General features: G+C 32.1%; 1 protein-coding gene across 1 annotated transcript in view; it reads right to left on the reverse strand.

Moving 5' to 3' along the window:
- Positions 1-6,938: 6,938 nt before the first annotated feature.
- LOC142348594 (lactosylceramide 4-alpha-galactosyltransferase-like) overlaps positions 6,939-24,749 on the reverse strand; it is a 29,030-nt gene continuing 11,219 nt past the window's right edge. Inside the window, exon 3 of the mRNA XM_075399988.1 lies at positions 6,939-7,294. Within this exon, the coding sequence (XP_075256103.1) occupies positions 7,038-7,294 (257 nt within the window). The 3' untranslated portion in view covers positions 6,939-7,037. The remainder of the gene's footprint in view (positions 7,295-24,749) is intronic.

The raw sequence follows: 24,749 nt of genomic DNA on the forward strand, positions 1-24,749 counted from the left end.
AAATAAGCTAATTAGACCGATCAGCTTTTTATTGCAACCTAAAGAAGGAAAAAAACAAAAAACAGCAAATTCAAAAAAAATTGAGCGAGAAAAGTGTCACAGCCATTAAAAAACGACATTTTTTTAATGGCTGTGACGTTTTTCATCCAAAAAATCAACAAATTTGTACAAACAAATAATAAAACCTCGAATTGTTTTGGAAAACCAATAGTATCAACGCCAATAAATTGTATAGCTTTCATCGGAGGCTTACAAATACGCTTAGTTATGCCTTGATGAGACAACAAGGATGTTTGCTATTAATAGGTCATCATGAGGACATTTGATCATGAGGTCATCATGAGGACACAAAGTCATAGATAAAGAAAAAACCAAGAAATAAAGGCAAAATCCTAAAATGAATTAGAAAAGTGCAAGAAGAAAGTGTCGAAGCCATATAAACCATAAGTTTTTCCCTACAAACTTTATATATGATTCGTTAAACGTCATCTCTAAGCCGATGCAACTATCAATCATAGAATAATGTGTCAAGATTCCAAAGGTAAAGAAAATTACAAAAAAAATTTCCAAAAGCCTAAAAAAATGAAAACTCGTGCATAGAAGTCATAACACAAATAGTTAGAAGAGAAAAACGCTAAATATACTTGTTTATATTTTGGTTGAATTAGAAAAAAGGTCCAAAATTTATGAGATTGACCTGCAATTCACGAAAATAAGTTTATGATCGCGCAATGATAAAAAAATTTCTCGAAAAACCATTTTCAAAAGCTTCACAGCCATTAGCTGTCCACTGAATGCTCTAGATAGGTTCAATTGGTGCTTATTACGAAACCTATTTCACTTTTAATAAAGAGAAAATTGCGCAGGACTCCAAAAAAAATAGTAAAAGAATATCCAAAATTTCAATGAAACTAACGAAAAATTGTCGAAAAAAATCAAAATTTCATTTAAAATAACGAAAACGAATCGAAGCCAAAAAAACACAAGCAATTACTTGAAAACAAATTTTTTGTTCATTGGGCTTCATTTGACTGTAAATAAGGTTTGTCATTAACGCAACCTAGTTTTGAAAAGCGACTAGTTGCTAGGTGACCCAAGAAAACAAAAAAATGAAAAGTTTCTTAAAAAAAAAGCTCTGAAATATAATTCAATTTCTTTGATAGTAAACAATCCTATGAGACTAGAACTATTCGTTTTAACGCCTTTCGTCTAATAGCAACTCCAAATTATTTCAATTCGTGGCCTGAGATAAAAGTTTGAAAAAACATTTTTATAATAAAAATGTCTTTGTTTGAAGAAAAATTAGACTAAAAGCGAACAACCAAATTTTTTGGGTTATTTTAGGCTTGTTCTGTCTTTTGAAGGATAAATTCGATAAAAGTAAACTTCTTTTACCAAGTTGCATTTAATTGTTTGGTTTGTTTTTTATTTAACTGTGTTTTGGCTTACATTTCTGACAAGGAGATTATCGTAAATAGATATCTGAGTTTTACAAAATCGTTACAAAACCAATTGTAGCGATCCGAGCGGAGGAATTGGTTTTTTAGAAGAAAATGTCAAAAAAAACAAACTATAACTTGAATTAGAATTTCCCAAATTTGAAGTCAAGTAGAACAAGGAGGCTCGTTAATGTGCGTTTGCACATGATGTTCCGACGCGCACTCATCTACATTTTTGGTTTAACTGTCTTTTGACTTACATTTCTGACAAAGTGATTATCAAAAATAGATATTTGAGTTTTACAAAATCCTTACGAAACCAAGATGATAAATGAATAAATAATGTCATGTCTCATTACCACAAGATCAGCCAATAAAAAGTCTACGAGCAAAAAACAACAACAAAACATCATCAACAACAACAACAAAAGCACTAAACACTAAATTACACGGCAAAAACTCAATATCTTAATATAAAGACACCTAGTAAAAACTTCAAATACAGTCAGACAAAATCGTAGCCCATCAAATTTAAATTCTCTAACTAAACATCAAATGAGCTAGGTAACAACTCCACAAGAAATAATGAGGCTAAACTCAAAAATCAAAAAACATTTTTTAAACCAAATAATTTCAAAGGTCTTAAAAATAATTAGCTTTTAAGAAGAACAACTCTTGATAAATTTACTAAAAAGCCATCATGAAACCTGCGGCACCTGTCTTTAGTTAGAGTATGTTATAGGAACGGACTAAAGATGCAAAAATTCTCAACAAATTGAAAATAAAAGAATTAAACATTAGTGAAGCCATTAAATTCATTAGCTTTTATCTGAATAATACGTATTTTTCATTCATATTCCCTAAAAATTTTTTCAGCTAACATTATACTGAATAAAAACTAAGTTCAAATGGGCCGCATTTGAAAATCATTTTGGATCTGTTATTATGCGATTGTGATAGAGCAAGAGAAAAAGAAACAAAAACACATAACTCACGCAAATTTTATGAGAACGCATAATTGCCATCAAACAAAACATCAGTTACGTCTTATTATCAGTGAATATGTTATTTTTTTTAAAAAAAAAAGGAATTGTATGGGAACTCTCAATGATGAGATTAAGTTACAAGTTGACGAAAAGAACAACAAAAACTGAAAAAATTAAAAAATCCTTGAAAATCTTAGAAATGTATAAAATCATAAACTTTAAAACTATTCGCAGTAAACTGACTGCTTCGAGTGACATCATTCATTCAATCCTCATAAATAAGCTAATTAGACCGATCAGCTTTTTATTGCAACCTAAAGAAGGAAAAAAACAAAAAACAGCAAATTCAAAAAAAATTTGAGCGAGAAAAGTGTCACAGTCATTAAAAAAACGACATTTTTTTAATGGCTGTGACGTTTTTCATCCAAAAAATCAACAAATTTGTACAAACAAATAATAAAACCTCGAATTGTTTTGGAAAACCAATAGTATCAACGCCAATAAATTGTATAGCTTTCATCGGAGGCTTACAAATACGCTTAGTTATGCCTTGATGAGACAACAAGGATGTTTGCTATTAATAGGTCATCATGAGGACATTTGATCATGAGGTCATCATGAGGACACAAAGTCATAGATAAAGAAAAAACCAAGAAATAAAGGCAAAATCCTAAAATGAATTAGAAAAGTGCAAGAAGAAAGTGTCGAAGCCATATAAACCATAAGTTTTTCCCTACAAACTTTATATATGATTCGTTAAACGTCATCTCTAAGCCGATGCAACTATCAATCATAGAATAATGTGTCAAGATTCCAAAGGTAAAGAAAATTACAAAAAAGTTTCCAAAAGCCTAAAAAAATGAAAACTCGTGCATAGAAGTCATAACACAAATAGTTAGAAGAGAAAACCGCTAAATATACTTATTTATATTTTGGTTGAATTAGAAAAAAGGTCCAAAATTTATGAGAATGACCTGCAATTCACGAAAATAAGTTTATAATCGCGCAATGATAAAAAAAATTTCTCGAAAAACCATTTTCAAAAGCTTCACAGCCATTAGCTGTCCACTGAATGCTCTAGATAGGTTCAATTGGTGCTTATTACGAAACCTATTGCACTTTTAATAAAGAGAAAATTGCGCAGGACTCCAAAAAAATAGTAAAAGAAAATCCAAAATTTCAATGAAACTAATGAAAAGTTGTCGAAGAAAATCAAAATTTCATTTAAAATAACGAAAACGAATCGAAGCCAAAAAAACACAAGCAATTACTTGAAAACAAATTTTTTGTTCATTGGGCTTCATTTGACTGTAAATCAGGTTTGTCATTAACGCAACCTAGATTTGAAAAGCGACTAGTCGCTAGGTGACCCAAGAAAACAAAAAAAATGAAAAGTTTCTTTAAAAAAAGCTCTGAAATATAATTCAATTTCTTTGATAGTAAACAATCCTATGAGACTAGAACTGTTCGTTTTAACGCCTTTCGTCTAATAGCAACTCCAAATTATTTCAATTTGTGGCCTGAGATGTAACTTTGAATAAACATTTTTATAATAAAAATGTCTTTGTTTGAAGAAAAATTACACTAAAAGTGAACAACTCAATTTTTTGGGATATTTTAGGCTTGTTCTGTCTTTTGAAGTAAAATTTCGATAAAAATAAACTTCTTTTACCAAGTTGCCTCTATTTGTTTGGTTTGTTTTTTACCGATGCCCAGTCCAGATGAAAAGTACGAAATCCCGAAAAACTATGGTGAAATCAGCTGCGAAAAACAAGATTCTGGACACATCGACACATCTGGGCTCTCATCAGAGGTGCCTTGGACTTCTCACACATCTTGAGTAAATTTACTTTGTTCAGTCAGGGACGTTTCTTGTCTATTTTCGTCTTTTCGATCCAATTTTATTCATTTGCAATACTGAACAAAATTGTTGCCTCCTTGTAAAAAAAATCAAGGTGTAATATACGTTTGAGTATCTTTTCCATACTACTTTAAGGCAAAAGTTTTCAAACATAAAGTGTAAGTAATGGCTCAAATATCTAATCATTATATTCATTATAATCACTATAATGAGTGTTATCATTATAACACTCATTTTGATAAAATGAAAAAAGTGCGAGCATTATGTTACATATATATTTGTATGATGCAATTGATACACTGAATTGGGAATTGTAGCCCAAAAGCTACTTCTAAACAAATGGAACAACGTATTGCATAGTTTTTCTTTTTACTGTAAATGAATTAAGAGTAAATAGACAATTAATTCTAATCAGATGTTGGCGACTTTCTGCGATGTTCATTATGTTGTGTTTAAGATTTAAGCACCCGGAGAATGGTTCCGGAGCAACTCAGCACTGAATCATTACGTTCCATTATTAATTCGTTAATTCAGTACGGAATCATGGTATTCTAGTAGTTTTCTTGTTTCAAATTATTGTCAGTTAAAATTCATGATATAATTTTTTTCAAAATATTTGCCCGTGTATACTGTCTGACAATTTGTTGACACGTTCACTTAACATACAAAAATCAGAAAAAATTTTTAAAAATTTTGAAAATAATTTTATTTTTTTTGGCATGATTGTAGCATTTCATTTATTTTAAGGTTAATTCAGAAAATACCAAAGTACCTGCAGCATGGATGCATAAAAACCAGCACGTGAAGGATGGAAAGGGGAAGTGAGAAAGGGCTAGGAGGATTGTCCTATCATTGGATTATTGGACAATGCTCCAAATCCCCGCCCCATTAAATAGCCAAATGGCATGGAATCAAATGGTGGCCGCGCCCAAATCCGATCGTAGCCGCGTTCAGAGTCAAGATAGCCTTGATCAGAGCAGAATATAGTCTGGATAGAACTGGTGGTTTGGTCTTGATTGTCTAAACAATGCCTTTTCATGTCTCTAAAGTCTAATAAGAACTCTTTCCAGAGTCTGAATATTCTGATCAACGTGAAGAGTCGCCACTAGAAATAAAAAACAACCAGTACCCCCCAATGAATGCGTGCCAATGAACCCCTGATTTTGAACCCCTGAATGAAAAAAATTGACGAGCATCAACAACCACACTATGGATTAAACTTGTTTAATGTTGCCAAGCTAAAAGTTTTCGTTTGTCAGTAGATAATTTTTTCACTGAAGAAATATAAGTCCATAAAAAACGTTAATTGTTCTAAAAAAACTACCTTAAACTAATCGTTATGGCGGCTTAAATGGTTAAAAGTGTCTCCAGTGCGCAACTCATGCAGGTCTGACAACTTCAGTGCTCAACCGAGTAAAACTGCAGTCAATTTCATCAAGGGTGGCTTGGATTACTCACCAACTCCTGGGTAAGTTTATTTTGTTTAGTCAGGGACGTTTCTTGTCTATTTTCTTCTTTTTGTTCCAATATTTTATTCATTTGCAATACTGAACTGAATTATTGCCTCCTTGTAAAAAAACCAGGGTGTAACATACGCTTGATTCTATTTTCCATAATACTTTAAGGCAGATGCTTTCAAACAATGTGCAAGTAATGGCGCAAATATCTAATCATTATAATCACTTACACTCATTTCTATAAAATGAAAAAAGGTGCGGGCATTTATGTTACAAATAATTATGTATCTGATGCAATTGATAGCACAAATATCGATAAACTGATACAATTGATAGTCCAATGAGCACAAACATCCCTTAACAACTGAAAAGGTGGAAAAGATTAAGTGATCCCTGTTATATGCTTTCGAACCAATTGGAACACGGTATTACATAGCTTTCCTTTTTACTGTAAATGAATTAAGAGTAAATAGAGCATGAAGGCGATTTTCTGCGAAGTTCATTATGTTTTGTTTAAGATTTATGCGCCCGGAGTATGGTCCCAGAGCAACTCAGCACTGATTCCGTACGTTCCATTAAAAAATCGTTAAATCAGTACTGAATCATGGTATTCTAGTAGTTTTCTTGTTTCAAATTATTGTCAGTTTCATGGAAGAATTTTTTCAAGATATTTGTCTATGCATACTGTCTGACAATTTCTTGACACATTCACTGAACATACAACAATCAGAGAAAATTTAAAACTTTTTTGAAACTAATTTTAACTTTTTGAGCATGATAGTAGCATTTTTTTAAATTTCCAGGTTATTTCAGAGAATACCAAAGTACCTGAAGCATGGAAACCAGTATGTGAAGGCTGGAAAACGGAATTGGGGGGAGGGGGGCTAGGAGGATTGTCCAATGATTGGAGACAATCCCCTCCTCCCCCCCCCCTTAAATAGCCAAATGGCATGCGATCAAATGTTGGCCACTTCTTAATTTAACAAAACCATGCCGAAATGAGATTAAGGACATTCAAAAGAACGTTCAAACAACAGTAGCAGAAAATGTTAACAAAAGCCTTTCAGTTAGAAAACCAATGAAAGTTTCATTGGTTTTCTAACTGAAAGGCTTTTGTTAACATTTTCTGCTACTGTTGTTTGAACGTTCTTTTGAATGTCCTTAATCTCATTTTGGCATGGTTTTGTTGAATTAAGAAGTGGCCAACATTTGATCGCAACAAATGGTACAACAATCGGTTGTTGGATGGTTTCCATCTAAAATCAGAAATTGAAAATAACTATTAGAGAAAAAATTAAAACACGTTTAAATGAGAGAAGGAAGTTGGGCAAATTTTGGGCCCCAAATAAGAGTATATATCGTGTCTCGGGTTGCCATCAACAGCTGAATTTTTCGACCAGGGTCCTGACAGGTGTATGAGGTAACTGCACCGCATGAACTCGTCAAAGACAGAAGTGTTCACGTTGACATCAAACAGTTTTGGAGACGGAGGAGGTAGATTTGGCATGTAGATACGGAATACGAATGACGGGAAAATTGTCAAATCAGGAGCTGAAATGCACACACAAATTAATTACTCGATTTTATGGGGAAAATGTTACATCACCATGTCTCAACTGAATCCTTCCCACTGATAAAAGGTTCCTAAACGCTCACATTTTGCAATTTTTGAAATAATTTAAAAACAGAACATAACAGTCGGAAAAAAATTAGAAAATAAAAATCTGGTGTTCAAAAGCAAGGTTTCGGTTTTAAAAAATCACTTGCAAAAGATGTAATCATGAAATTTATTAATAAAATTTAGGCATTTTTATTTGCCATTATTTCCTGGTGACGCGACGCTTCTCGACTTCGTTTAGTAAACTTTTGGTTAAGATAATATTATACAGATAGTAGGACAGCTTTCTGTTTTTGTGGGGGGAGGAACTATATACTCAAATGGTTTTTTTTGCGTTCAGAAAATTTTGGCCGATCGATATATTCATCGCAGAGAAATTTGAGTGGTGTCATTAAAAAGCTCGTCCAGCGTAGAATTCGACATTTAAACGATTTTTTTTGAATTTTGTGTTTTTTTTCAAGGAATTTTTGAGGTTTAAAATTTCATGTGAACACGGGATATTTGGTTCACTTTGATCACTTTTAGCGTAATTTTTGTTCGACTTAACATTTTTTCTATCAAAATGTGAATTCAAAATTACGTTTCACGCAACAAAATGCATCAATTTGGTAATCCTAATTGACAAAATGCGATTAAAAAGACTAATTCTGGTCTCATAGGGAAATTTAATATCAGAAAAATTTGAAATCCATTTGAGAGCTGTTTTTTTTAGAAAAACTTTTATATTTTTTTTGTTTTTTAAGTAACTTAGAGAATAGTCACCTTTCATATCGAAATTCTGTTAATAACAAACCTCATTTACAGTCTAATGATGCCCAATAAGCAGATTAGCTTTCAAAGAATTGCTCGTTTTTGTTGGCTTCGACTGTGAGTGCTCGTAATTTGAAATGAAGTTTCGTTCAGAAATGAAATTTGATTTTCTTTTGAGATCTTTTCTGATTTGTAGAAGCCCTATGCAAACATACGGTTGACTAAAAGTACAATAGTCTTTTTATTGAGCACTAAGTGGACCAATCTAGTGCTTTGAGTGGACATCTAGTGGCTGTTAAGACTTTAAAAATAACTTTCCGAAAACTTTTTTTTAAATTAGCAGATCTTAATCTTATTTTTGCGAACTCTAGGTCAGTGTCAGCAATGCCAGGACTCCTTTCTGTTTTACTGCAATCAAAATTAATCTGGTTAGCTGTTTTATCTTCAAATAATGGTTTTATGAATTCGATGCGACGAGTTTTTATAAATATTTTTTAAATTTTTGCTTAACTTCTTCATATTTTTTTCCTTCTGGAATCTTATCACATTATCCTAAAATTGATAATTCGCATTGGCTCAAACAAAAAATTAAAAGGATAACAGATAAGGTTTTCAGAGAAAAAATTGTGAATTAAAAGGCTTCGACACTTTCTTCTTGCACTTTTCTTACGAAATTTCTGTTTTTACCTGTATTAGTTATTGTTTTCATAGTCATAAGACTTATTCTGATGTCATATTGATGACTTGTCACAGACAAACAAATTTTAATTCCCATTGAGACATAATGTAGCGTAATTTCTTCACTTCCGTTGAAAGCTATTGAATTTAATGTCGCTGATAATACGGGTTTCCACAAGGATTTCAGGTTTTAAAATATTTGTTCATATTTGTTGACTTTTTGACGTCTTATAATTCGATATAGAAGAATCACATTGTTGCTACAAAAATCATTGACAACAGAAAGGTTTGTCCTAAAAAGTTACTCTTTTAATGGCTTCGACACTTTTGTCTCATTTTATTAAGAATTTGGTGTTTTTGCTGTTTTTTTTATCCAATGCTGTCGTAAAAAACTGAGAGGTCTCATAAGCTTCTAACTGAGGATTGTATGAATGGTATTACTCTTCGCATTCAGTTCATAGCGGATATTGTTAAAGTTTATGATACCATTCGTTATCATCCGTATTCTTTTTTCGTTGTTTTATATTTGTATAATTTTTTTCTATAGTTTTTGTTGTTCGTTTCCCCAACTTGTAACTTATTTTCATCCAACTCCTTGTATCTCCAAAACTAAAATCTGTATTGATAATATGTTGTAACTGATGTTTTGTTTGTGGGACAATATGCGTTTTCGTAAATGTTTTTTGGTGGTCAATATTTATGTTTTTTCCCTCTTCATTTACTACATTCGCGTAATAACAGAGCCCAGTTATTTTCAATTGAGGCTAAAGTGAAATTATTCAATTGTTCAGCATCACTTTAGCTCAATAAGTATAGATAACAGTTGACTAAAAAAACACTTTTTAGATAATAGCTAATGACTTTAATGGCTTCAAAACTTTGTGTTTTCGCAGATTTTTTTCGTAAATTCTTGAACTTTTCTGCATCTTTAGTCCGTTTCTATGGCTTAGACTAACAAAAAACAGGTCCGATCAGTTTCTTAATGACTTTTAAGTAAATTTATCGAGAATTATTTTTGTTAAGATCTAATGATGTTTCAGAAGACGTTTGAAATTATTTGATTTAAAAAATGTTGATAGATTTTTGAATTTCGCCTTGTTAATTTTTTCTTTTAACTTGTTACCTAAACTCATTAAGGAAAAGTTCCATCTGCTGTATAGTTAAGATAAAAGTACATTTATGCAGTCAAAGTTCTATCTGATTGAAATTTGACGTTGTTTACCAGGTGCATTTACATTTAAAAATTGAGTTTTGGCGTTAATTTTTTAGTTTTGCTTAATTTGTTTTTTTTTCGTAATCTTTTTATTGGCAGATCATGTGAGCCCTGTAATGAAGCATGGCATTATGTAATTCAATTAGTAGTTTGGATGTACAACGATTTTTTAAAACTCAAACATTTAAGTCAAAAATGTAGATATCAGCTCGGGTCGGAACTTCATGTGCGAACGCACATTAACGGGCATCCTTGTTTCTTACAAAATTACCTTTCCTGAAAGGCAATACTCATGTTGCAACCCCATTAGAGCAGCTATCAAGATGTCACAACCAAATTTGACTCCGAATTACTATTCGTTTTTATCTTAAACGATGGTGCAGAAACACTTTGCAAATTTACATTCATTTTTCTGCATTTTGGTAACAAGAATTTAGAAAAAAAATATCCATCAAAACGCGCAGAGCTGTTATTTGTAGGCTGCCTATTATAATGACAAACATATGTAAACATAATTGTCAATTTTGTCAGTATGAATCTTAAACAGGATTAATTTGGTTATTAGATGACAAAAATTATCGGAAAAAAATTTCAACACGGTAACAAGTTTCTGTCAGGGCTTCTTTATTTCAATATAACAATCCGAATTTTATTGCGGGAGTTGTCTTTTTTTACTTGAAGATCAGTATTGTTGGTGCGTCTTTTTCAGATCTAGAATTTTTTTGGAGTGCATTTAAATCAGGATGCAATGCGCCCAAGAATTCAATGCACACGAGATAAATAAGAAGTTAGCTCAATCGGCCGAATGAATTGGAGTGTGCAGAGAGAGAATTTAAATAGTGATTGATCAAGTGCAATTTTTTCTGAGCGGTTTTTTTATGTTTTACTTAACTTTTTTAGATATAGTGATTTTCCTATCCATATTAACAAGAAACTGTACACTTGAGTTAATTTTTGACCATTTAAATCATATGGTGGACTTTCATATTCACTGTGAGGCTATTTTAGTGAGTTAGAAGCTTTAGTAGTTTTTGTTCCGACCCCACTTGTGGGGGAAGGAACTATATACTCAAATAGGTTTTTTTTGTTCAGTCAATTTTAGCCGATCAATATATTCAACGTAGAGAAATGTGAGTGGTATCATTAAAAAGCTCGTCCAGCCTAGAATTCGAAATTAAAAAGAATTTTTTAATTTTGTATTATTCGAGGAGTTATTGAAAATTGAAATTTTGTGTGAACACGACATATTTGGTATGATTGCGTTCACTTTTAGTGTAACTTTTCTTCAAACTATGAGGTTTTCTTTAGGAATGTTTCACTCAAATTTTCATTTCACCCCAAAAGGAATCAGTTTCCTATTCCTAATACAAAAAAGGTGATAAAAAGACAAGTTCTGGTCTCATAGGGAAGTTTACTATAAAGAAAAATTCGAATTCTATTTGAGAGCTTTTTTTTAGAAAACTTCATGTTTTTAGATCACCTAAGGACTGGTCACTTTTCATATCAATGTTTGGTTAATAATAAAACTGATTTTCAGTAAAATGACGCCTAATGAACAAAAAACACGTTTTCAAGCAGATGCAAGCTTTTGTAATTTTTAATGAAATTTTGACTTTCTGTTTAAGGTTTTACTTAATTTTTGGAGCCCTATGTCACAGAATCGTTGACTAAAAGTGAGGTGGGTTTCTTAGTGACCGTTAGTGAAGCTATTCAGTGTTTTGATTGGACAGCTAATGACTGTTAAGTTTTTATATACAATTTTTCAAAAATTTTTTTAAAAAATTAACCGGTCATAAACTTATTTTTGTAAACTGCAAGTCAGTCTCAGTACTGACAGTATTCCTTTCCTTTCTACTGCGACCAAAATTAATCTGTTTAGCAGTTTTTTCTTCTAACTATTGGTTTTATGATTTCGATGACACAAGATTTCAAAACCAATTTCAAAACTTTTGGTTATTTTCGTATCTTTGAATCCTTTTGAATTTTTATCACATTATTCTAATTTGGATAGCTCAGCTCCCGTTGGTGTAGGAAGACTTTCGATGGATCATAGATAAAGTTTTCAGAGAAAAGCTTATGGTTCAATTTGCTTCGACACATTCTTGCTCTTTTCTACTGATTTTTTGGTTTTTGCCCGTATTTGTTGTTGTTTTCATAGTCATAGGACTTATTGTGATATCTTATTGATTACCCATGCATGACAAACATCTATCGTCTTCTATCAAGTCGAGTCTGAGCGTATTTATTGACTTCTGTTGAAAGCTATTGAACTAATTGTCCGTTAAGACTTTAAAAATCATTTTTCAAAAAAAAATTTTTTGAAAATTTACCAATTCTAAACTTATTTTCATGGTTTGTAGGAAATTCTCAGTAAAGACCAGAACCCCTTCCTTTCTTTCTACAGCAATCTAAATTACTTCGATTACAATTTTTTTCTAACTCCTGAATTTTTGGCTTCGATGCCACAAGATTTCAAAAATTTGTTTGAGTATTTTTGCATTTTTGGTTCCGCTTGAAATCTTATCACATTATCCTAATAATGATAGCTGCCATTGGTTTTGAGCAGACGTTAAATGGAGCATAGACAAAATTTTCAATTAAAGGATAAAATTTTCAGTTAAAGGATTTGGTTTAAATGGCTGCAACACTCTCTTATCGCACTTTTCTAATGAAATTTTGCTCTCTGAATCTGCTTTTGTTCCATAGTCATAAGACTTATTGTGATATATTATTGATTACCAATGCATGACAAACATCTTTGTCCTTCTATTGAGTAATGACTGAGCGTATTTGTTGACTTCTCGTGAAAGATATTGACTTAATGGCTGTTAAGGTTTTAAAAATAATTTTTCGAAAAATTTTTTGAACCTTAAACAACCGTAAGCTCATCTTCGTGAACTGTACGAACGCCTCAATAAATACCAGAATTCTTTTTTCCTGCTTCAATGAAAATAATCTTATCTAATTTGCGGCTTTATCTTTTAACTATTGGTTTGATAACATCGATGCGCGATTTTTCTTACATGTTTTGGACATTTTAAAATTTTTGGATTTGTTGGTGGTTCTTCTGAAATCTCATCACATTATCCTTTTAGTGTTAGTTCCATTTGGCTTAAAAAGCATGTTTAATGGATCATAGAAAAAATTTTCATTGAAAAGTTTTTGGTTTAAATGGCTTCGACTTTTCTACTGAATTTTTTGTTTTTGCCTGTATTTGTTGTTGTTTTCTAAGTCAATGACTTATTGTAATGTCTTATTATATCGATGACTCGTCAATGACAAATTTTTTTGTCGTCTCATCGAAGTATAACTCTTATGCTCCCATCGAGCGCTTTTATTGCCTTTCGCTGAAGTTGATGGTTTTCTCAGAATTTTCGTGGTTTTAATGTACTTGTTCATAATTATTGATATTTTGAAGTCATATTGAAAAAAAATTCTCTTGTTATTAAAAAAAATGCATGATAGAAAACTCACCACCGAAAGATTATTTTTCAATGGCCTTGACACTGTTCTCCCCCTTTTTTTAATTAGCGGTTTTTTGCCTATTTTTTTTTAATCTAGTAGGCGTAAAATGCTCAACAATCTCAAAAGCTTGTAATTGAGTATTCAATTACCAGAGGTAATCAATTAACTGAGTGCCCCAGCCAGTCTTTTTATAGCGAAGTCTCGAAGTTTATGATATTATACATTTTCAATAATTTTTTTAACTTTTTCAGTTTTTGTTGTTTTTTTCGTCAACTTGTAGCTTATTCTCATCACTGAGAGGTCTAATTCAATTTTTTATATTCAAAAAAATTTAATGTCCAGTGATATCTTATCGTAACTGATGTTTTGTTTGTGGACAATATGCGTTTAAATAAAAGTTTTAGTGGTGTACTTGTGTTTCTTTTTCTCTTCTTTTAGCACATTCGCGTTATAACAGATCCCAATGATTTTCAAATATGGCCCAAATGTACTTATTTAATCTTTCAGTATAATTTTAGTTGCATTCGAATGAACGAAAGTGCAAGGAAGAATGCATAGTCTTCATATAATAGCCAATGATTTTAATTGCTTCACTAATTTGTGTTTTCGCAAATTGTTTAATTTTTTGAGTTTTCTGCTTCTGTAGTCCGTTCCTATAGCTTAATCTAACCAACGACAGATCCTATTGGTCTCATAATGAAAGTTTAGTAAGTTTAATAACAAATATTTTGTTAAAATCTAATGATTTTCAAGACTTTAGAGTTTATTTGGTTTAAAAAAGGTTGATTGATTTTCCAATTTCGCCTTATTATTTCCTTTTGTCGAGTTTGTTCCCTAGTCTCATTAAGGAAAATTGATATCTGCTGTATAGTATGGACAAAGTAAATTTGTGCAGTTAAGGTTTTATACAATTGCATTTTTACGTTGTAACTGGGTGCGTTCACATTTAGATACTTAAGCTTTGCCGTGAAATTTTTGTTTCTGCTTCTTTTGTTGTTTGTTTTATTCGTAGTTTTTTATGAAAGATCTCGTCAGCGCTGAAATGAGGCAAGGTTTTATGTAATTCAATAAGTAGTTAGGTTTTTAAACGTTTTTTTAAACTCAAACATCCCTTTTTATTATGTCATTTGGTTGACAATTAATGTTGTGGTTAACAACCTTTTGACCTTCATATTGCGAGAGCTTCAAAACTTCAATTCAAGATGACTTCATCAACAAACGCAACAATAAATTACCACGTGAGTTGAACTAAGAAATCATAATTTCATCTGATTTTATCAACAACACTTGTTTCCTTTTGAGCTTGAGTTCTTCTTAAGCATAAAGCATTTAAGTCTTTAAAGCGTTTAAAGCAAGTCTAATCAACAAAAATAAGTGTTGCAACGCAACATTTAATGGTCCGCCGAAAAATAGGTTACGAATAAAATAGTCGAAGCATTAAACACCCAAAGCATTCACTCTCTCAAAAATTTGTTGATAACCTAAAAAGGGGAAACTTAAAAGGAAATTGAAAAGCGGACCCCCCACTAGATACCATCATTCCCCCACATGTTATTCAAGTTGATTAACTTGTATTACTAGGTTGATTAACCTAACCAAGAGACCCGGTAGAGGACATCTAGTGGGGTAACTGTATACTCAAGATTCTGCATATTTTATTAGAAAAACTTCAGGGGAAGTCAATCTCTCTCTCTCTCTAGTTCTCATCGAGAACACGGTTTTTGTTAGCTTATTTTGCCCCCTGAAGTACTAAGACTAAGTTCGCGCGTAAAAATAGGCCGCACTTTTGCGGGGGGATAGATACAACCCTATATTTACAACTTTCACGCTGTTTTAACTTGTTTCTGAGCTTTTAGCCACAAAAGATTTACAACTTGTTACCTAAACTCATTGAGGAAAAGTTCCATCTGCTGTATAGTTAAGATAAAAGTACATTTATGCAGTCAAAGTTCTATCTGATTGAAATTTGACGTTGTTTACCAGGTGCATTTACATTTAAAAATTGAGTTTTGGCGTTAATTTTTTAGTTTTGCTTAATTTGTTTTTTTTTCGTAATCTTTTTATTGGCAGATCATGTGAGCCCTGTAATGAAGCATGGCATTATGTAATTCAATTAGTAGTTTGGATGTACAACGATTTTTTAAAACTCAAACATTTAAGTCAAAAATGTAGATATCAGCTCGGGTCGGAACTTCATGTGCGAACGCACATTAACGGGCATCCTTGTTTCTAACAATTTTTTTCTAACTCCTGAATTTTTGGCTTCGATGCCACAAGATTTCAAAAATTTGTTTGAGTATTTTTGCATTTTTGGTTCCGCTTGAAATCTTATCACATTATCCTAATAATGATAGCTGCCATTGGTTTTGAGCAGACGTTAAATGGAGCATAGACAAAATTTTCAATTAAAGGATAAAATTTTCAGTTAAAGGATTTGGTTTAAATGGCTGCAACACTCTCTTATCGCACTTTTCTAATGAAATTTTGCTCTCTGAATCTGCTTTTGTTCCATAGTCATAAGACTTATTGTGATATATTACTGATTACCAATGCATGACAAACATCTTTGTCCTTCTATTGAGTAATGACTGAGCGTATTTGTTGACTTCTCGTGAAAGATATTGACTTAATGGCTGTTAAGGTTTTAAAAATAATTTTTCGAAAAATTTTTTGAACCTTAAACAACCGTAAGCTCATCTTCGTGAACTGTACGAACGCCTCAATAAATACCAGAATTCTTTTTTCCTGCTTCAATGAAAATAATCTTATCTAATTTGCGGCTTTATCTTTTAACTATTGGTTTGATAACATCGATGCGCGATTTTTCTTACATGTTTTGGACATTTTAAAATTTTTGGATTTGTTGGTGGTTCTTCTGAAATCTCATCACATTATCCTTTTAGTGTTAGTTCCATTTGGCTTAAAAAGCATGTTTAATGGATCATAGAAAAAATTTTCATTGAAAAGTTTTTGGTTTAAATGGCTTCGACTTTTCTACTGAATTTTTTGTTTTTGCCTGTATTTGTTGTTGTTTTCTAAGTCAATGACTTATTGTAATGTCTTATTATATCGATGACTCGTCAATGACAAATTTTTTTGTCGTCTCATCGAAGTATAACTCTTATGCTCCCATCGAGCGCTTTTATTGCCTTTCGCTGAAGTTGATGGTTTTCTCAGAATTTTCGTGGTTTTAATGTACTTGTTCATAATTATTGATATTTTGAAGTCATATTGAAAAAAAATTCTCTTGTTATTAAAAAAAATGCATGATAGAAAACTCACCACCGAAAGATTATTTTTCAATGGCCTTGACACTGTTCTCCCCCTTTTTTTAATTAGCGGTTTTTTGCCTATTTTTTTTTAATCTAGTAGGCGTAAAATGCTCAACAATCTCAAAAGCTTGTAATTGAGTATTCAATTACCAGAGGTAATCAATTAACTGAGTGCCCCAGCCAGTCTTTTTATAGCGAAGTCTCGAAGTTTATGATATTATACATTTTCAATAATTTTTTTAACTTTTTCAGTTTTTGTTGTTTTTTTCGTCAACTTGTAGCTTATTCTCATCACTGAGAGGTCTAATTCAATTTTTTATATTCAAAAAAATTTAATGTCCAGTGATATCTTATCGTAACTGATGTTTTGTTTGTGGACAATATGCGTTTAAATAAAAGTTTTAGTGGTGTACTTGTGTTTCTTTTTCTCTTCTTTTAGCACATTCGCGTAATAACAGATCCCAATGATTTTCAAATATGGCCCAAATGTACTTATTTAATCTTTCAGTATAATTTTAGTTGCATTCGAATGAACGAAAGTGCAAGGAAGAATGCATAGTCTTCATATAATAGCCAATGATTTTAATTGCTTCACTAATTTGTGTTTTCGCAAATTGTTTAATTTTTTGAGTTTTCTGCTTCTGTAGTCCGTTCCTATAGCTTAATCTAACCAACGACAGATCCTATTGGTCTCATAATGAAAGTTTAGTAAGTTTAATAACAAATATTTTGTTAAAATCTAATGATTTTCAAGACTTTAGAGTTTATTTGGTTTAAAAAAGGTTGATTGATGATTGATTTTCCAATTTCGCCTTATTATTTCCTTTTGTCGAGTTTGTTCCCTAGTCTCATTAAGGAAAATTGATATCTGCTGTATAGTATGGACAAAGTAAATTTGTGCAGTTAAGGTTTTATACAATTGCATTTTTACGTTGTAACTGGGTGCGTTCACATTTAGATACTTAAGCTTTGCCGTGAAATTTTTGTTTCTGCTTCTTTTGTTGTTTGTTTTATTCGTAGTTTTTTATGAAAGATCTCGTCAGCGCTGAAATGAGGCAAGGTTTTATGTAATTCAATAAGTAGTTAGGTTTTTAAACGTTTTTTTAAACTCAAACATCCCTTTTTATTATGTCATTTGGTTGACAATTAATGTTGTGGTTAACAACCTTTTGACCTTCATATTGCGAGAGCTTCAAAACTTCAATTCAAGATGACTTCATCAACAAACGCAACAATAAATTACCACGTGAGTTGAACTAAGAAATCATAATTTCATCTGATTTTATCAACAACACTTGTTTCCTTTTGAGCTTGAGTTCTTCTTAAGCATAAAGCATTTAAGTCTTTAAAGCGTTTAAAGCAAGTCTAATCAACAAAAATAAGTGTTGCAACGCAACATTTAATGGTCCGCCGAAAAATAGGTTACGAATAAAATAGTCGAAGCATTAAACACCCAAAGCATTCACTCTCTCAAAAATTTGTTGATAACCTAAAAAGGGGAAACTTAAAAGGAAATTGAAAAGCGGACCCCCCACTAGATACCATCATTCCCCCACATGTTATTCAAGTTGATTAACTTGTATTACTAGGTTGATTAACCTAACCAAGAGACCCGGTAGAGGACATCTAGTGGGGTAACTGTATACTCAAGATTCTGCATATTTTTTTAGAAAAACTTCAGGGGAAGTCAATCTCTCTCTCTCTCTAGTTCTCATCGAGAACACGGTTTTTGTTAGCTTATTTTGCCCCCTGAAGTACTAAGACTAAGTTCGCGCGTAAAAATAGGCCGCACTTTTGCGGGGGGATAGATACAACCCTATATTTACAACTTTCACGCTGTTTTAACTTGTTTCTGAGCTTTTAGCCACAAAAGATTTACAACTTGTTACCTAAACTCATTGAGGAAAAGTTCCATCTGCTGTATAGTTAAGATAAAAGTACATTTATGCAGTCAAAGTTCTATCTGATTGAAATTTGACGTTGTTTACCAGGTGCATTTACATTTAAAAATTGAGTTTTGGCGTTAATTTTTTAGTTTTGCTTAATTTGTTTTTTTTTCGTAATCTTTTTATTGGCAGATCATGTGAGCCCTGTAATGAAGCATGGCATTATGTAATTGAATTAGTAGTTTGGATGTACAACGATTTTTTAAAACTCAAACATTTAAGTCAAAAATGTAGATATCAGCTCGGGTCGGAACTTCATGTGCGAACGCACATTAACGGGCATCCTTGTTTCTTACAAAATTACCTTTCCTGAAAGGCAATACTCATGTTGCAACCCCATTAGAGCAGCTATCAAGATGTCACAACCAAATTTGACTCCGAATTACTATTCGTTTTTATCTTAAACGATGGTGCAGAAACACTTTGCAAATTTACATTCATTTTTCTGCATTTTGGTAACAAGAATTTAGAAAAAAAATATCCATCAAAACGCGCAGAGCTGTTATTTGTAGGCTGCCTATTATAATGACAAACATATGTAAACATAATTGTCAATTTTGTCAGTATGAATCTTAAACAGGATTAATTTGGTTATTAGATGACAAAAATTATCGGAAAAAAATTTCAACACGGTAACAAGTTTCTGTCAGGGCTTCTTTATTTCAATATAACAATCCGAATTTTATTGCGGGAGTTGTCTTTTTTTACTTGAAGATCAGTATTGTTGGTGCGTCTTTTTCAGATCTAGAATTTTTTTTGGAGTGTATTTAAATCAGGATGCAATGCGCCCAAGAATTCAATGCACACGAGATAAATAAGAAGTTAGCTCAATCGGCCGAATGAATTGGAGTGTGCAGAGAGAGAATTTAAATAGTGATTGATCAAGTGCAATTTTTTCTGAGCGGTTTTTTTATGTTTTACTTAACTTTTTTAGATATAGTGATTTTCCTATCCATATTAACAAGAAACTGTACACTTGAGTTAATTTTTGACCATTTAAATCATATGGTGGACTTTCATATTCACTGTGAGGCTATTTTAGTGAGCTAGAAGCTTTAGTAGTTTTTGTTCCGACCCCACTTGTGGGGGAAGGAACTATATACTCAAATAGGTTTTTTTTGTTCAGTCAATTTTAGCCGATCAATATATTCAACGTAGAGAAATGTGAGTGGTATCATTAAAAAGCTCGTCCAGCCTAGAATTCGAAATTAAAAAGAATTTTTTAATTTTGTATTATTCGAGGAGTTATTGAAAATTGAAATTTTGTGTGAACACGACATATTTGGTATGATTGCGTTCACTTTTAGTGTAACTTTTCTTCAAACTATGAGGTTTTCTTTAGGAATGTTTCACTCAAATTTTCATTTCACCCCAAAAGGAATCAGTTTCCTATTCCTAATACAAAAAAGGTGATAAAAAGACAAGTTCTGGTCTCATAGGGAAGTTTACTATAAAGAAAAATTCGAATTCTATTTGAGAGCTTTTTTTTAGAAAACTTCATGTTTTTAGATCACCTAAGGACTGGTCACTTTTCATATCAATGTTTGGTTAATAATAAAACTGATTTTCAGTAAAATGACGCCTAATGAACAAAAAACACGTTTTCAAGCAGATGCAAGCTTTTGTAATTTTTAATGAAATTTTGACTTTCTGTTTAAGGTTTTACTTAATTTTTGGAGCCCTATGGCACAGAATCGTTGACTAAAAGTGAGCTGGGTTTCTTAGTGACCGTTAGTGAAGCTATTCAGTGTTTTGATTGGACAGCTAATGACTGTTAAGTTTTTATATACAATTTTTCGAAAAATTTTTAAAAAAATTAACCGGTCATAAACTTATTTTTGTAAACTGCAAGTCAGTCTCAGTACTGACAGTATTCCCTTCCTTTCTACTGCGACCAAAATTAATCTGTTTAGCAGTTTTTTCTTCTAACTATTGGTTTTATGATTTCGATGACACAAGATTTCAAAACCAATTTCAAAACTTTTGGTTATTTTCGTATCTTTGAATCCTTTTGAATTTTTATCACATTATTCTAATTTGGATAGCTCAGCTCCCGTTGGTGTAGGAAGACTTTCGATGGATCATAGATAAAGTTTTCAGAGAAAAGCTTATGGTTCAATTTGCTTCGACACATTCTTGCTCTTTTCTACTGATTTTTTGGTTTTTGCCCGTATTTGTTGTTGTTTTCATAGTCATAGGACTTATTGTGATATCTTATTGATTACCCATGCATGACAAACATCTATCGTCTTCTATCAAGTCGAGTCTGAGCGTATTTATTGACTTCTGTTGAAAGCTATTGAACTAATTGTCCGTTAAGACTTTAAAAATCATTTTTCAAAAAAAAATTTTTTGAAAATTTACCAATTCTAAACTTATTTTCATGGTTTGTAGGAAATTCTCAGTAAGGACCGGAACCCCTTCCTTTCTTTCTACAGCAATCTAAATTACTTCGATTACAATTTTTTTCTAACTCCTGAATTTTTGGCTTCGATGCCACAAGATTTCAAAAATTTTTTTTTTAAGTTTGAGTATTTTTGCATTTTTGGTTCCGCTTGAAATCTTATCACATTATCCTAATAATGATAGCTGCCAATGGTTTTGAGCAGACGTTAAATGGAGCATAGACAAAATTTTCAATTAAAGGATAAAATTTTCAGTTAAAGGATTTGGTTTAAATGGCTGCAACACTCTCTTATCGCACTTTTCTAATGAAATTTTGCTCTCTGAATCTGCTTTTGTTCCATAGTCATAAGACTTATTGTGATATATTATTGATTACCAATGCATGACAAACATCTTTGTCCTTCTATTGAGTAAGGACTGAGCGTATTTGTTGACTTCTCGTGAAAGATATTGACTTAATGGCTGTTAAGGTTTTAAAAATAATTTTTCGAAAAATTTTTTGAACCTTAAACAACCGTAAGCTCATCTTCGTGAACTGTACGAACGCCTCAATAAATACCAGAATTCTTTTTTCCTGCTTCAATGAAAATAATCTTATCTAATTTGCGGCTTTATCTTTTAACTATTGGTTTGATAACATCGATGCGCGATTTTTCTTACATGTTTTGGACATTTTAAAATTTTCGGATTTGTTGGTGGTTCTTCTGAAATCTCATCACATTATCCTTTTAGTGTTAGTTCCATTTGGCTTAAAAAGCATGTTTAATGGATCATAGAAAAAATTTTCATTGAAAAGTTTTTGGTTTAAATGGCTTCGACTTTTCTACTGAATTTTTTGTTTTTGCCTGTATTTGTTGTTGTTTTCTAAGTCAATGACTTATTGTAATGTCTTATTATATCGATGACTCGTCAATGACAAATTTTTTTGTCGTCTCATCGAAGTATAACTCTTATGCTCCCATCGAGCGCTTTTATTGCCTTTCGCTGAAGTTGATGGTTTTCTCAGAATTTTCGTGGTTTTAATGTACTTGTTCATAATTATTGATATTTTGAAGTCATATTGAAAAAAAATTCTCTTGTTATTAAAAAAAATGCATGATAGAAAACTCACCACCGAAAGATTATTTTTCAATGGCCTTGACACTGTTCTCCCCCTTTTTTTAATTAGCGGTTTTTTGCCTATTTTTTTTTAATCTAGTAGGCGTAAAATGCTCAACAATCTCAAAAGCTTGTAATAGAGTATTCAATTACCAGAGGTAATCAATTAAATGAGTGCCCCAGCCAGTCTTTTTATAGCGAAGTCTCGAAGTTTATGATATTATACATTTTCAATAATTTTTTTAACTTTTTCAGTTTTTGTTGTTTTTTTCGTCAACTTGTAGCTTATTCTCATCACTGAGAGGTCTAATTCAATTTTTTATATTCAAAAAAATTTAATGTCCAGTGATATCTTATCGTAACTGATGTTTTGTTTGTGGACAATATGCGTTTAAATAAAAGTTTTAGTGGTGTACTTGTGTTTCTTTTTCTCTTCTTTTAGCACATTCGCGTAATAACAGATCCCAATGATTTTCAAATATGGCCCAAATGTACTTATTTAATCTTTCAGTATAATTTTAGTTGCATTCGAATGAACGAAAGTGCAAGGAAGAATGCATAGTCTTCATATAATAGCCAATGACTTTAATGGCTTCACTAATTTGTGTTTTCGCAAATTGTTTAATTTTTTGAGTTTTCTGCTTCTGTAGTCCGTTCCTATAGCTTAATCTAACCAACGACAGATCCTATTGGTCTCATAATGAAAGTTTAGTAAGTTTAATAACAAATATTTTGTTAAAATCTAATGATTTTTAAGACTTTAGAGTTTATTTGGTTTAAAAAAGGTTGATTGATTTTTCAATTTCGCCTTATTATTTCCTTTTGTCGAGTTTGTTCCCTAGTCTCATTAAGGAAAATTGATATCTGCTGTATAGTATGGACAAAGTAAATTTGTGCAGTTAAGGTTTTATACAATTGCATTTTTACGTTGTAACTGGGTGCGTTCACATTTAGATACTTAAGCTTTGCCGTGAAATTTTTGTTTCTGCTTCTTTTGTTGTTTGTTTTATTCGTAGTTTTTTATGAAAGATCTCGTCAGCGCTGAAATGAGGCAAGGTTTTATGTAATTCAATAAGTAGTTAGGTTTTTAAACGTTTTTTTAAACTCAAACATCCCTTTTTATTATGTCATTTGGTTGACAATTAATGTTGTGGTTAACAACCTTTTGACCTTCATATTGCGAGAGCTTCAAAACTTCAATTCAAGATGACTTCTTCAACAAACGCAACAATAAATTACCACGTGAGTTGAACTAAGAAATCATAATTTCATCTGATTTTATCAACAACACTTGTTTCCTTTTGAGCTTGAGTTCTTCTTAAGCATAAAGCATTTAAGTCTTTAAAGCGTTTAAAGCAAGTCTAATCAACAAAAATAAGTGTTGCAACGCAACATTTAATGGTCCGCCGAAAAATAGGTTACGAATAAAATAGTCGAAGCATTAAACACCCAAAGCATTCACTCTCTCAAAAATTTGTTGATAACCTAAAAAGGGGAAACTTAAAAGGAAATTGAAAAGCGGACCCCCCACTAGATACCATCATTCCCCCACATGTTATTCAAGTTGATTAACTTGTATTACTAGGTTGATTAACCTAACCAAGAGACCCGGTAGAGGATATCTAGTGGGGTAACTGTATACTCAAGATTCTGCATATTTTTTTAGAAAAACTTCAGGGGAAGTCAATCTCTCTCTCTCTCTCTAGTTCTCATCGAGAACACGGTTTTTGTTAGCTTATTTTGCCCCCTGAAGTACTAAGACTAAGTTCGCGCGTAAAAATTGGCCGCACTTTTGCGAGGGGATAGATACAACCCTATATTTACAACTTTCACGCTGTTTTAACTTGTTTCTGAGCTTTTAGCCACAAAAGATTTACAACAACAGATAAAGACAAAGAATACAGCCAAAGAATACAACTAAAGAACAGCATCAAGAACAAAGCAAGGAACAGTGAGACAACGGCATATCAGAAACATGCCAGAAAATCTAGAACTTCTTCGAAAGTCGCGTGGGGCTCACAGAGGAGTTGCAACGAAACTCTACAATGAAGCAGACGGCATAATGAACAAACCGTTCACACTTATCAATGAAGACGACCTTATCCGACTGCAGCAGATAGTTGAACTATTGAAGAAGAAGCAAGTCTTCCTATCTGAGCAGAACCAAAAGATTCAGTCTCTTTTTGATGATCCTGACAACTTGGACAATGAAATTGTTGAGACAGAGGAGTATGATGACAAGATATGCCAAAACATCGACTATGTTCATCGGTTTGTTCAGCGAAAGACAAAACACTCGTCACAAGAGAGCTCATTTGCAGCCGGAAGCACCACGATTTCGAGGAATATACAGAACATCAATCTACCAAAGCTCGACTTGCCCAGTTTTTCCGGAAACAACTTGGACTGGATCTCCTTTTATGATCGCTTCAAGGGAGCAGTAATAGATAACGATCAGTTGACAAACAATTTGAGATTACAGTACCTGAAGTCAGCAGTGAAGGGAGAAGCTTCGAAGATGTTAACTTCAATCACAGTCACCGACGACAACTTCTCTATC

This window comes from Convolutriloba macropyga, chromosome 10, assembly GCF_964194025.1.
Source record: "Convolutriloba macropyga chromosome 10, txConMacr16.3, whole genome shotgun sequence".
NCBI classification, from domain to species: Eukaryota; Metazoa; Xenacoelomorpha; order Acoela; family Convolutidae; genus Convolutriloba; species Convolutriloba macropyga.